The sequence below is a fragment of the Acinonyx jubatus genome, chromosome B3 (assembly GCF_027475565.1).
Source record: "Acinonyx jubatus isolate Ajub_Pintada_27869175 chromosome B3, VMU_Ajub_asm_v1.0, whole genome shotgun sequence".
NCBI lineage: Eukaryota > Metazoa > Chordata > Mammalia > Carnivora > Felidae > Acinonyx > Acinonyx jubatus.
The window spans coordinates 50,971,442-50,983,956 of record NC_069386.1 but is presented as its reverse complement, the minus strand read 5'-3'; the positions used below and the strand labels follow the sequence as shown (position 1 = coordinate 50,983,956).

Below are 12,515 nucleotides of genomic sequence, written 5' to 3'. Positions count from 1 at the left end.
ACTTTTCCCTTGAATTCCAATTTAATGTATCAACTGCCTTCTTAACACCTCTGCTCAGGCACATCGAACTGAGTCCATTCCAAACCAAGCCCTTTGGAACCTGCTCTCCCAGGAGCTGTCCCCTTCTCAGTTAAATGGCAGTTCCAGACTTCTGGTTTCTCAAATCATGAGCTTAGTCAGCATCTTTGACTCATTGTTTTCTCACACCACACATCTAATCCAGTAATAAGTCCTATTGGCTCTACCTAGAAAACCCATTCAGAATCCAATTACTTACTCTACTGGCCATCCTAGAATGGACTATGCTCTTCTCCTGGACTGTAGTGATGGCTTCCAGACTAGTTTCCCTGATTCATCCGCTGCTCCGTAATAGTACATTTTTCACACAACAACCAGAGTGACTCTATACAAAGATGTAGGTCAGATCCTGTCACTCTTGTCCTGAAAATCTTCCAAGTTACTTCTCATCCATTTATAAAATAAAAAATCTTCACTATGGTCAGTGTGATCTGGCCCTGTTCCCTTCCCCAGCTCACAATGAATCTCCTTGTTGTTGGTTGAATATGCCAGGCATGCTACCACTCCAGGGACTATGTACTTACTATTATCTGCCTGGAATGTTCTTTCCTCAGATATCAGGATGATTTGCCTCCTTATCTCCTTTGATCTCTGTTCAAAGATCACCTTATTGAAGACAACTTTCTGGACAGTCTTATATAAACTAATACATTTGCCTTTACTCTTTATCCTTTTCCCCATTATATGTCTATTTTTTCTCTGTTCCCCACCATCCCCCAATGTAAGATCTATGAGAATAGGGACTTTATTTTCGTTCAGTATCCAGTACCTAGAAAATACTTAGCATGTGGTAGGAGCTCACTAAATGTTATTGAACTGATGAATCTTTGTTAACTCTATGCTTAAAAACCAGTGGCTTCTAAACATTTTTGCTAAATAAAGATCATGCTGAAACTTAAGTGCCTCTGCACCTATATATAGCACTCATGCCATGAACCCTGGGAACATTAAATCAAGTATAATTGCCAATCACATTACTGTCACCCCACACCTGCGGGGAGGAATGCTATGCAAAAGCTGAGAAGAGAGGTTTTTTCCCTTTTTCAGTTCACAACTTTCAGGCTGTGTGCACTCCCTACTCACTTCCCACTGTCCCCTAAAGAGTCTTCTTGCAGAGCCAGGGGGCTTACACACAATCTTAACCCTATGCTGCTCTGAAATGCTTCCTTCATGTCCATTTCATTTGTTCAGTCCTCTCCTTCCATTGCTGGGATCTTTTCCCTAATTCTTTTGTTTCTTCTCTTTTACCAAACTGTTGTTCTTGACATATTTAGTTGTCAAAGGAAGCAAGGAAAAAATGAGATTCAGGAAGTTCAGTGGCTGAGACCAGTGGGTGTTCAACTGTGGCTTACACTTCAGAATCCTTTGAAAGATTGAAAAACATATACCAGACATGGTCAGGCTCTTCCCTCTAGAGATTTTGATGTAATTAGTCTGTGGTGGGGACTGTACGTTAATACTTCTCAAAAGCTTCCCCAGATAATCTAATCTTCAGCCAGAGCTGAGGAGCCCGGGCCTCAAAGGATCCTGATAGGTCGATTCCAGACCAGTCTCCCTGCAGGTTGACTGCAGCATGACGTGGTCAGGATGCTGCTGCAGCAGGATCACGCACAGTATGCAGTGATGACTAAAGAAACCAGCGTTGAATATTTCAAACATTAGTGACTAGTCTTTCCCACTGCCGACGCATGTACCAGAAAGACCTTTTATCCCATGCAGAAAATACTTGCCCAGAATCAGGTTCTTAACAAGCTTTTGCTCATCCTCTTTCTTGTATTCCAGCATTCCTTGGAAATCCTTTTCTTTCCTAGGAATATTGACCGGACGGATGGGTTCATCAATGATCTGTCCTGGGGATATGTTCTCCATTTGGCCCACTTCATGAGAAACAAAAAGGAGAAGAAAATATTTTCCAGGTAGAAAAGATAAGAGGGTTCCATAGCCCAATAATTTTAAACGAACTCTATAACAACAGAAGCTTGTCATATTTGCCACTTACTTGTTCCCTCTTTAAATACCTTTTTCTGCTAAAATTGAGTGGACACTTGGCAAAATTATATGGTGATGTCACTCTAACATCCACTAATGCTTGGCTACTATCAATATCAAAGAACCTTACTTGATTTAAAAACATTTTTTTTTTTTTTTGGTAATAAAATTTACTTTGTAGTAAGATTAAATGTCCCTGAAGTAAGTGGTTTAACTTCTTGGTTAATTAATCAGTACCATCATAATGGTTAAATATACTTAAGCTTTAATCACAGAAGAAAAAATATAATATTCTAGGAAGAAGCAGCAAGAGTATTAAAGATTCCCTGTCACATTTAGCTCTATGAATCCAGTCATCAAAGAAAAAGAACACTTACTTTCACTATATAATTGCAATCAGTTCAAACCACATCAAGATAAATGGCAGAATAGTGTTTGTTCACACTAGTTGATGTGAAATGTATCATTTTTCACAAAGGCCTTATAAGGCAAAGCACTAACTTTTTCCTACTACCCCTCATCCCCAAAGAAATCATGAGCAGATAAAACACTTCTATTTAATATGATTTCCTAAATATTATTCTGGTTTTTGCTTGTTTGTAATCAAGTGCTAAACGTCTTAAGTTGTAACCATTTAAAGTATAACCACTGGTTAACAACCCTTTTAGATGTTAAAAATGGTCACTATTGTTAATGTCAGGTGCTAGAGAAGGATTATGCTAAGGATTAAAAAAAAAAGTCTTCAATTTCATCTCAAAATTGAGAATTAAATGAGAAATGCAAGGGAAGAAAAGGAAACACAGAGTCATGGTGGTGTTTGTGGAAGTATGTGCTAATAAGCAGGTTTTTCTTCTTTTATCTATAGGGAGGGGGCAGTTAAGAAATCTCTTTAGGCATAGATTGAGTTGAACCTGGTGTCAAAAATGCAGCTCAGAAGCATTAGAAAATTTAATGTTGCTGATTCTACAAGGTATCAGTAGAGCTTCCCCTGTCACCCTGGGCAACTTCCTATGTTAGTTCTGGCAAGCCAGCTCCACAGGACAAGGTTATCACAGAGAACACCAGTACCTGCCAGTGTTCTGGCTTAAGTGGCAGGGAGCCAGCCTAGTGACACTCCGTCCACCTCATGCTGCAGCATCACACACCGGGATTACCAGCGCTGACAATCACCACCGTCCATCACCACTATGATATCTAAAGAGTGATCATATCGTGATTGGACAAGTCAGGACTGGGATATCTAGTGTTTCATATGCATGGTAAACTGTATGTCTCTATGCAGGAGACAGGAGATTCAAGCTATTTAGTTTTACACAAATTACTTCTGGAGTCAGTTTAAACACAACACCATGAAGAACTCAGGATCAGCATACAGCGGGCTTCACAGCTTATACATATGCTGCATGTAAGGTACAAAAGAGTAAAACCCCTGCCATCTGTGTTACTAGATGCTTTGAGGCATAGAAACAATTCTGAGAGAGGAAACAGAGGAAACAGATTCAATATATTATATGTTTATCAGTAAAGGTACATATTTGGACCCTATGTAATCCAAAAAGAATGTTTTAAACCTACTGATTTCATCCATTGATGATGAGATATACCATTATTTTATATAACACTGAAGAAGGAAAAACACTGCCAATTAAACTACAACCCATCAACAATTTTTGAAAGATGCAACCAAATTTGAGATATTAAAATGTAAAAATTTGTATATCTCAGAATTTATGAAATACAGTAAATATTTTTATTAGATTTCATGTTTTAAAAGAAAGCTTCACTTTCCTTTTGCAAAACCTCTAACCAAGATATTTTTGGTTCTGTACAAAAATGTCAGAGACAAAATTTGCCATATTTTCATTAAAAGTTTCTCTCTGCCTTTGAATTCTCCTCAGAGATTTGAGTCTTTATAAAAATGCATAGATAAAATATAGATGTAAGCTCAACACAAACTTGATTTATTTAGCAAGCTATCTTCTAATTAAAATAAAATGTCAAGCTTTATCTAGCATCAGGAAAATATAAGGCCACAAAGAATAAAGCCAGGACGACATCCCAGTTTTCAAAGACTCAAAAGATCTTGGGGTTGTTTGGTCCAATGTTTCATCTAATACAGACTTTCTTCTAGAAAGACCTGAAGCGATCTCTATTTTCTATTTTCTAAATTCGTTATACTTGAGGGATAAAATATTCTGAACCTTTTTGTCCTGGAAAAGGAAAGGAAATTGCATAATTTTTTAAAAGTTAAATTTTCCCCACTTTGGTACCAGAAATATCTTGATTTCAGGCTTAATAGAGACAGTCAAATAAATTCCTACAAGAAGAGAGGTTGTGTTGGAAAATATGACACAAAGGGAGAGTTAAGTGTTCCTGGAAAGCTTGGGTTCTAGTTTCAGTTTGGCTACTAACTGCCGAGACCTTGGCAGTCACTTACAGTTTCTGGACCTCCGTTTTTTACTCCCATGAAATAATTAACTGATTTCCAGAATTCTTTTAGGTATAAATTCCCTGACTCCATGAAAATTGAGATGGAACACCCACTACTGGATTAAAATACAGCACAAAGCACATCAAATTTTGAAACACTCTCAATTTAGCTATATCAAATTATATACGTTGGCGTTTTAAAAAAAAGCCACACTGGGTTCTAAAAAAGTCTCCTTAATTAAGGGTAGCCCATAGGAGGAGACAAGAGTCTTGCTATTTTAAACCAGAAGAATTTAAGTATATTATATTTAGAGAAAAATATAAGAAAACTTTTAGTTTTTAAAAGATGCTTTGTTGTAGAAAGTTGCCTGTATTTTCTGTATAATGGGAGATTAGGAGATATGAAAAGTATTAGAAGAGCTTGCTACCTTTATTCTCTAATTTCGGGGGGGGGGAGGGACACTGCACTCAGCACGTGTCCAAGTCACACACATCTATTTTGTTTTATTCTTTAGATACATATCATTTAACTCGAAATATAACTTTTCTGAAGAAATGATGTCTTTGTTTAATCTATGAAGTGTTTCTCAAATGCTACTTATAGGTTTGAGAACATAGCTGGCAAGATAGTTTCATTGATGAGATTGATTTCTGATTGATAATGGCTTAAAATTTCTGACTTCTTGAGGTATTCTAACCTATCTCAATTTAAAGTATACATAACAAAAAAAGCTGAGTAAAAACTTAAAATAATAAGTGGCTTTGTTATTTATGAAATTTTACTAATGTATTGCAAAGAAATCATTAGAAGTTGAAAAAACTAATCAGCTAGTTAATATCCTTAAGATCAGTTCTTTCAGGCACTCTGCTAATTATCATCTCATGATATAATTAAAGCAGAATTAAGTGCAGAAAGGTTTTCCAAATAAAGATTTTTTAAAGTTCTGTCGACAGACATTACAGTCCACATGTGTGTGTGATTTGGAGGCTCAAAGTTTTAATGTAACATATGAATCATGTAATGCTACATGATTATAAATAAATTTTGACTCCAAAGTAATCTATATGGTTTCTAAATAAATATTTCAACATTCGTATACCCAAAGAGTATTATCCTCTTCAAAGTGAACACCTATGTTGCCATTCTAAATATTTCTGGAACTTATTTATTTGTTCAACAAACACTGAAGGAATGATTATTGTGGGTCAGACACTATGCTCAATGCTGTGAAAACAAGGAGAAATAAGAAGTGGTCCCTATGCTCAGGAAGCTCATGGCCATTGAGGAAGCCAGTGATTCAAACAGAAAAACTGCTAGAAGTATGACTGTGAAAACCACAAAAAATGTGAGCCATCGTGGTACACAGAGGGCAGAGCCATAAAGCCTGCCTGCATGATCAGGAGAGGCTGCGCTTGGGGATGTGACTCTGGTCTCAAAGGATGAGCAGGACTTGAGCAAGAGAAGATGGAAGACCAAACAGAAAGGACAGTCAGGACAGACCTGGAATGCTGAAAGAAGGAAAACCACACAGAGTTAACATGGTAGACTCTTCTGAGCATTCCCAGTGTTGGGGACTCTTCATCCTTTGAGCCAAGCAAACACTATGCAGAGTGACACCGAGAGAACAGATGGGTAGTCAGACTGCACAGTATCATTTCTGGTCAAAATCACATAGGTTTGAAGGCAATTCCAAAGAGGGTCTCTAAATCTCTTGAACAACGAGAACATTGTTAGAATATGCTTAGAACCTGGCTTTACCTCCATTTACTGCTATATCCCTGGCACCTAGATACATACCTAGGGAAGGAACAAGCATACTGATCCAAAAGACAAGATTCATTTATATATAATAACAACTGATATTTGATCATTTTTTCAAGGTGTTTTCCCATCGTCATATACAAACCATGAAACGCTTAAAGAAATTTTCTTTATAATCATAATTCATTTTTCCTTATTTACTTCTCTTATTTTCTCTATTAGATTCTTTGAAGATGCAGACTTAATTTTACTCATCTTAGTTTCCCTAATACTAGAAGTTAACAGTAAAAATAATAATGAAGTTGTATATAGCATTTACTATGTGTCAGGAAATACACTAAATACATTATACACATTAATTATTTCATCTTCACAAACTGTCAGATAGATGCCATGATAATTCCCATGTAACAAGTGGGGAAACTGAGGCATAGAGAGGTTCAATAACTTGCCCGACATCAGAGGACTAATAAAAGAGCTGGGAGTTGAAGCCAAGAAGCTTGGCTATAGAATCCATGCGCTTAACCTCTGTTATACTGCCAAGCACAGTGTCTGGCACAAAGAATACAGTCATTAGATGCTTGTTGAATGAATTCTCTCTCTTCACAAATTACTACTACCATGAAAAGAACATTTTTCCCTACCTAGCAATGGAAATTTCCACTCTACAGAGGCCAAGTTTGCTGGTCTAATACCATCCTTAATAACTGCATGCAAACCTGTTAGACCACTAGTATAACAAACATAAAATCAAGATTTGGCAACTGTTATAAAATCATGTTTAAATACCTTCTAGTTCACCAATTTTTTTGGCAAATACTTTCAGTTGTTTTTTCAGTTTTCGAACAGTCTTGTCTTGTTTTTCAAGTTGTTCCATCAAATCCTAAAGATTAAAATGAGAAATATAACAGAAAAATCAAAATGGGCCTTCGAAAAGGCAGAGAAGGAAAGCAGACACAAAATCACAGGAATAGCACTGTTAGTTTTACATAAAAGCTCCAGAAAAGCTCGCTGGTGGAGCCACCACCTGGCTAAAACTGGCAGGCATGGGAAATACAGCTACCAGAAAAGCCAAATGTTAAAATACACACTGCCATAAGATCCTTTACAGCATGATGGAGAGCAGGCTCCCTGGGGAATCTTTTCCAGTAGACTCCATGTAGGTAAAACAATTAAATGCTCAAAAAATGTACTGCTTTTCCAGTGGAATGCTTTCCTTCAAGGGGGAAGAGGCAAAATAAATTTTGATGAATGCTCAAAAAGTTCTGTGGGAAGTTTTAAGGATGGTTGAACTTAGGCTGGGGCTTTTGACACCTGTGTGTGAGAAGCACTGTCTCTATGAGACCCACCCTTTGGAGATGCTAAAATTAGTCCTATAACTTAGAAGTCTGGGGAATTAAAAGGTAAGATGAAAAAATAACCACAGAGAAAGAATAAAGAGTGGCATGTGGCATAACATACATGTAAAATTTCACAGGTGATATAATTTTTCTTATAGAGAAAAACAGGAGCAATTCCTAATGCTTCATGCCCCCCAAAAAAAAGAAAAGAAAAGAAACACAGTGCATTCAAGGGGAAGGGGTAAAAAAGTCTGTGATGACTGGCTAATTAATCCAGAATTCTCAGATCACAGGCATAGTTAAGAGATCAATAAGTAAGAAGAAAATGGGTAACAGCAGACTTGAAGTTTAGGGGAGAAGTCAATCAGTGATATCCGTGGTTATTATTCAGGTTATGGTGAAAAAAAGTATTTACAAACACAAATACTCATTCCCTTTGCAGTTTAAGACAGCACAGATTTAGATAGTAGACCACTGAGTCAAAGGGAACAGGTGCTAACATTTCAAAGTGTTCATTTGTGTTTCCTGGATTGTACTTTATCTTTCAAATCACATTTTGCTTCCATCACACTGTAAGCCTAGTGTTAATAACAAATCCAACGTGACAATGGACGCAAGACACTGATAGAGGTGACACCACTGGCTACGAGACAGCTGTGGGAAGAAACAGGTTTCGTGAAGGTTTTTGAAGAGATTCCTGAGGAGGGGGGGGGCAGCAGTGTGCTGTTCAATAATAGAGGCTACAAGTAGCAAAGGAGACAACAGAAATGCACTCCGAATTTACATACAATCATCCGCTTGTAAAGTGAAATCCGATATGATTGATACTTCTTAGGGTCATCTGCATATAATTCCTCAAAATACTGAAAAAACAGGTACAATGGATATTTGTTTTTCTGTGTGTCTTTGAGGGGAATTCAACTTCTCAGCAAAATCAATTTAAAAATATTTTTAAAACCCAAATAATTAAAGTATATATTCTTGAAAGGCTCTGCCATTGCCTTCTGATCTTTCCAGTATAGACGATTCTAATTATATATATATATGCATATATATATATATATATATATATATATATATATATATATATACACATACACATATATTTTCACATGCTCAGAGGACACAGGCAACATCATTTCACGTGCTCAGAGGACACAGCTCAGGCATCATCATTTAGCAGGTAAATAGAGCAGTGGCGATTATTCCTCAGATAAAGCTGTTATTTCACTCCTCAGACCTGCTCACGAGTTGCTCTATTTTTTTTTTCCGCTGTCAGCAGTAGTGACAAGGGCAAGAAGGCAAATGAAGTGAAAGCGAGAATCACGGCAAGGTGGCACTCTTGTCTGAAGTTGTAAAGGCTGGTGAGAAGCTGCGTGCCCTCCTTCCCTGAAAGGCAGCATGGGGAAGGCCTGTGGAGTATGCTTCCAAGAGGAGGGAGAAAGGCCATCTTTGTGTTCGTGTTGGGAGGCAGGTGGGTAAGAGAGTTACACAGGGTAGGGTTTCTAAGAACACTAAGCCTAGATCTCACTGCTGCTTTACTATTCTGCTCAAGTGTTTCCTAAAGAAATGCACAATTACAAATGAGAAACTGTATAATGGTTTTGAATAGTGCATTATTCCCTACACTTAAGTTTGAAACCATTCTCCAGAGTGAGGTATGAGAAGCAGCTGACTTGAGGAGGTTTTTCTAAAACTCAGAGAAACTCATTAACTAGTCTCTTCCCCTTAGAATTTGAAAGCTTGATTTACTTTTCTATTAGCTATGAAAAACTGCCAAGAAAATTCATCCTGCAGACAAGCTTGCAAAAAAAATGGTGAATCAACTTAGTAAAAAAAAAAAAAAGAAAAAGACTCTGGGAACGTGCCATCCAGAAGCATCTTGATTTCACTGTTTCACCTTGTATTTTAAGATAATCATTCACAAACACAGCATTTATACACTGATGAATCATTATAATTTAGCATATTTATCAATACTTAAGCATTCAAGCAGTTAGTTCAATTTAAGCAACAATACACTTGAGAGTAATAAAATGACATTTTAAAAATATTCCATGATTCAGAATACTTTCTCCCACGAATTAGTAATATTTCAGTCACTCTGGAAAGAGTCCAACACCTGCTGTCACTTGCCTCTCCCATTCCCACAACAGAGCCTCATGCAGCAAGCTATCCTCAGAGGGACAGACAGTGAGAAGAATACTTTTAGGTTTTGTGTCTAATTTAATAAAAGGTAGGTGAATAGATGACACTAGAAAACTATTTGTAACATTAATGATCACTAATGGAGTTTCGGAGTGGTAATTCAGACTGTTAAATCTGCAGAGAAAATCCAAACTATTTTTATTAAAGGTCATTAAACCCTGAACAACAACAAAAAAGACTGGTCACTACCAAGTCTTAATAGCTTTTCTCAAAACTAGGCTGACACGACAATATAGATTTTATGTAGAAATGTGGAGCTATAACTTTTCAATGACTTTTAATTTAATAAATATATTTATTAAACTTAAGTAGGTTTAAAAAATCTGTAATAAGTTATTTTGTGACAGAAATATTTTAGAAAATATTTCCTGTAAAAGAAAGAAAGAGGAAAGAAAAGGAATAAGAAATAACTTGGACTCTGTGCCAGCACTCAGAATCTGGCAAGAGAAAAAAAAAATATTCATTGCACTTCTGTTAGAATAAAAAATGTACAAACTTGAATCCTGATGTCCCTGCACCCTGACCTGGGGTCAGGTATGCTGACGCTATCCAATGTCCACCAAAAGCCCCTGCTTCGTTCTGCCAACCACCTTTCCTGACCGTCACTCCAACCCCACCTGTCTGCTAGAGATGGAGGCAGGAATGGCCTTCGTGGCTGCCTAGGGACCAAAGGTCAAAAGAGCTTGTTCCTGGTCTCTACTGTGACAACCACATAACAACCTCCTTATAATGGCAGGGTCTGAAGCTGAAGTGGAGAAAGGAGGTCACCTGAGTTCTCAAGGATAGCAAAAGCCCAGCACACAGTCAGGGGATATCTCCCAGACCCTCCAAGCTAGGTCTAAGAATGCTCAGACACGCCAGAGCCTTCTGTCAGAAACACAACCTGTGCACGTGCCTTTTTCATTTCTACCAACACAATCACATTTTCCTTACTCCATCTCTGCTAGAGAAAGAGGGTATCATGTGTGAGGCAGTGAGTCTCTCCCAGTCAAAAAGGATGTGTTTGATCAAAAAGAAACTAGGACCGTGCTGGAGGGCCAGGCACTGCCTACTAAGGAATGCACGGACCTGGGCGCCTCTCCTTACCAAATTTTCGTTGGTCAACCTGGTGATCTCGTGTTGCAGGCTGGCCTCGATGCGGGCCTCCGGGGGCAGCTGCAGGTTCTGGGCCAGCAGCTGCTGCTGCCGGTTGTTCTCCTCCTTCAGGCTCTGGATCTCTCCACGCAGGGCTTCAGCCTCATTCTCGTGGCTCCTCTTCTGTGACTGGAGCTGGGATTCCAGGAGCCTGAGGAGAAGCCACACAGGTTGAAAAGGGAGAGGACACCTGAGTCTCTGCTCGGTGGGTGTGACACTTTGTGCTCACTTGCAAGGGCCGGAAGAGTTTGTGTAACTTCTGATTTCATTAAAGTCAAGAAGCTCAAACAAGGGCCAGCAACGGAAACAAGGGCCAGCAACGGAAACAAGGGCCAGCAACGGAAACAAGCGCTCTCATATTTGTGTCTTTCTGAATTGTGGACCCTGCTACAAATATATCATCTTCAAAGGCTCTAACAAATAGAAAAGTTTAAGCTCTTTTGAAAAGTTTATAAGAAATGATGACTAAAATAATCAATTTAAAAGACACAGCTTTAATCTGGTTTACAACATTTACAAACTAGCATTTGAGTTGGCAAAGACAATATCTTTGTCACAGAGTAACTCTACACTGCAGAGGGCAAGATTACAAACTTCCAATGTAATTAAATATGCCTTTAAGAATTTCAGTGTTACTAATTTCAGGCAGAGAGTGTGCCCAGGGTCCCATTTCTACTTTCTACTCTTATCTCTGAAGGACAGAAAGGCTTGAGTGTGACTCTGAAATATATACAGATTTTCCCAAATGCAGATCGTTCTAAAACTTCATATACATGCATTTTAAATTTGTCATCTTCTCTCTTCCCCATAAACTTCCATATCAATAACAGAATCCTAACAAGACATGGTTTTAGAACAGATGTTAATAGGATGAACAAAGTGGTTACTGCTTCTCTGAGCAAGCATGCAAGTCAGCTGTGCCTGTAAGTAGACCGGGGTGTTGGTGGTGAGAATATCAGCACCCCCCATTTACCATGCACCCCCACTCCTACATCCACCCCTTTTCCAAACACAGAACCAAGTTATGGTTACAAATTAACTAACACAAAGAAAGAAATGACGTCCTTTTATCCTAATCCCCTTTGTTATCAACTGCTGGGCAAAAGTTAGTGATGCCATTGCAAGCAAATTGTTAACAACAGACTGAAAATATCTAGCAATTATAAAATTTCAAAGGAATCTGAATAACACCACAAAGTTAATAATGATGGCTTGTGGTTAGAACAAACAAAGCAGAATAAGCAGGAACTCCTTGAAAAAGAAGTTAAGTATTTTAAAAATGTAATTACTAACGTAGTATTTTTATGAGATTTTAAAAATACAAATATCCCTAGAGCAGATGAATGTCTATGTTAGAAAGCTGCTGTTGTTTCAATTTTATTTTGCTTTCCCCTAAACACATGTAATGTGTTGAGTTTAGGTAATTATTTTGAACTGCAACAATGCAGGAGACCCCCCCTGATTTGTGGTCTCACATATCAGAATTTCACAAGAATCACATAGAAGGCCAAATTATGCACTCAACACTGCTGTTAGGCAGCATGGTACTAATATAGAAGACCGCACAGTCTCAA

General features: G+C 37.9%; 1 protein-coding gene across 4 annotated transcripts in view; it reads right to left on the bottom strand.

The window, feature by feature from the left end:
- The window catches only part of MYO5A (myosin VA), a 192,484-nt gene that overhangs the window by 16,522 nt on the left and 163,447 nt on the right, over positions 1-12,515 (bottom strand). For 2 of the 4 annotated variants that reach the window (XM_027067263.2, XM_053224004.1), the window contains 4 exons: positions 10,894-11,092; positions 8,388-8,462; positions 7,049-7,142; positions 1,809-1,955 (listed from right to left, as the gene is read on the bottom strand). In XM_027067263.2, the coding sequence (XP_026923064.1) occupies positions 1,809-1,955; positions 7,049-7,142; positions 8,388-8,462; positions 10,894-11,092 (515 nt within the window). The remainder of the gene's footprint in view (positions 1-1,808; positions 1,956-7,048; positions 7,143-8,387; positions 8,463-10,893; positions 11,093-12,515) is intronic. The other 2 variants (XM_027067266.2, XM_053224005.1) reach the window with 1 other exon arrangement.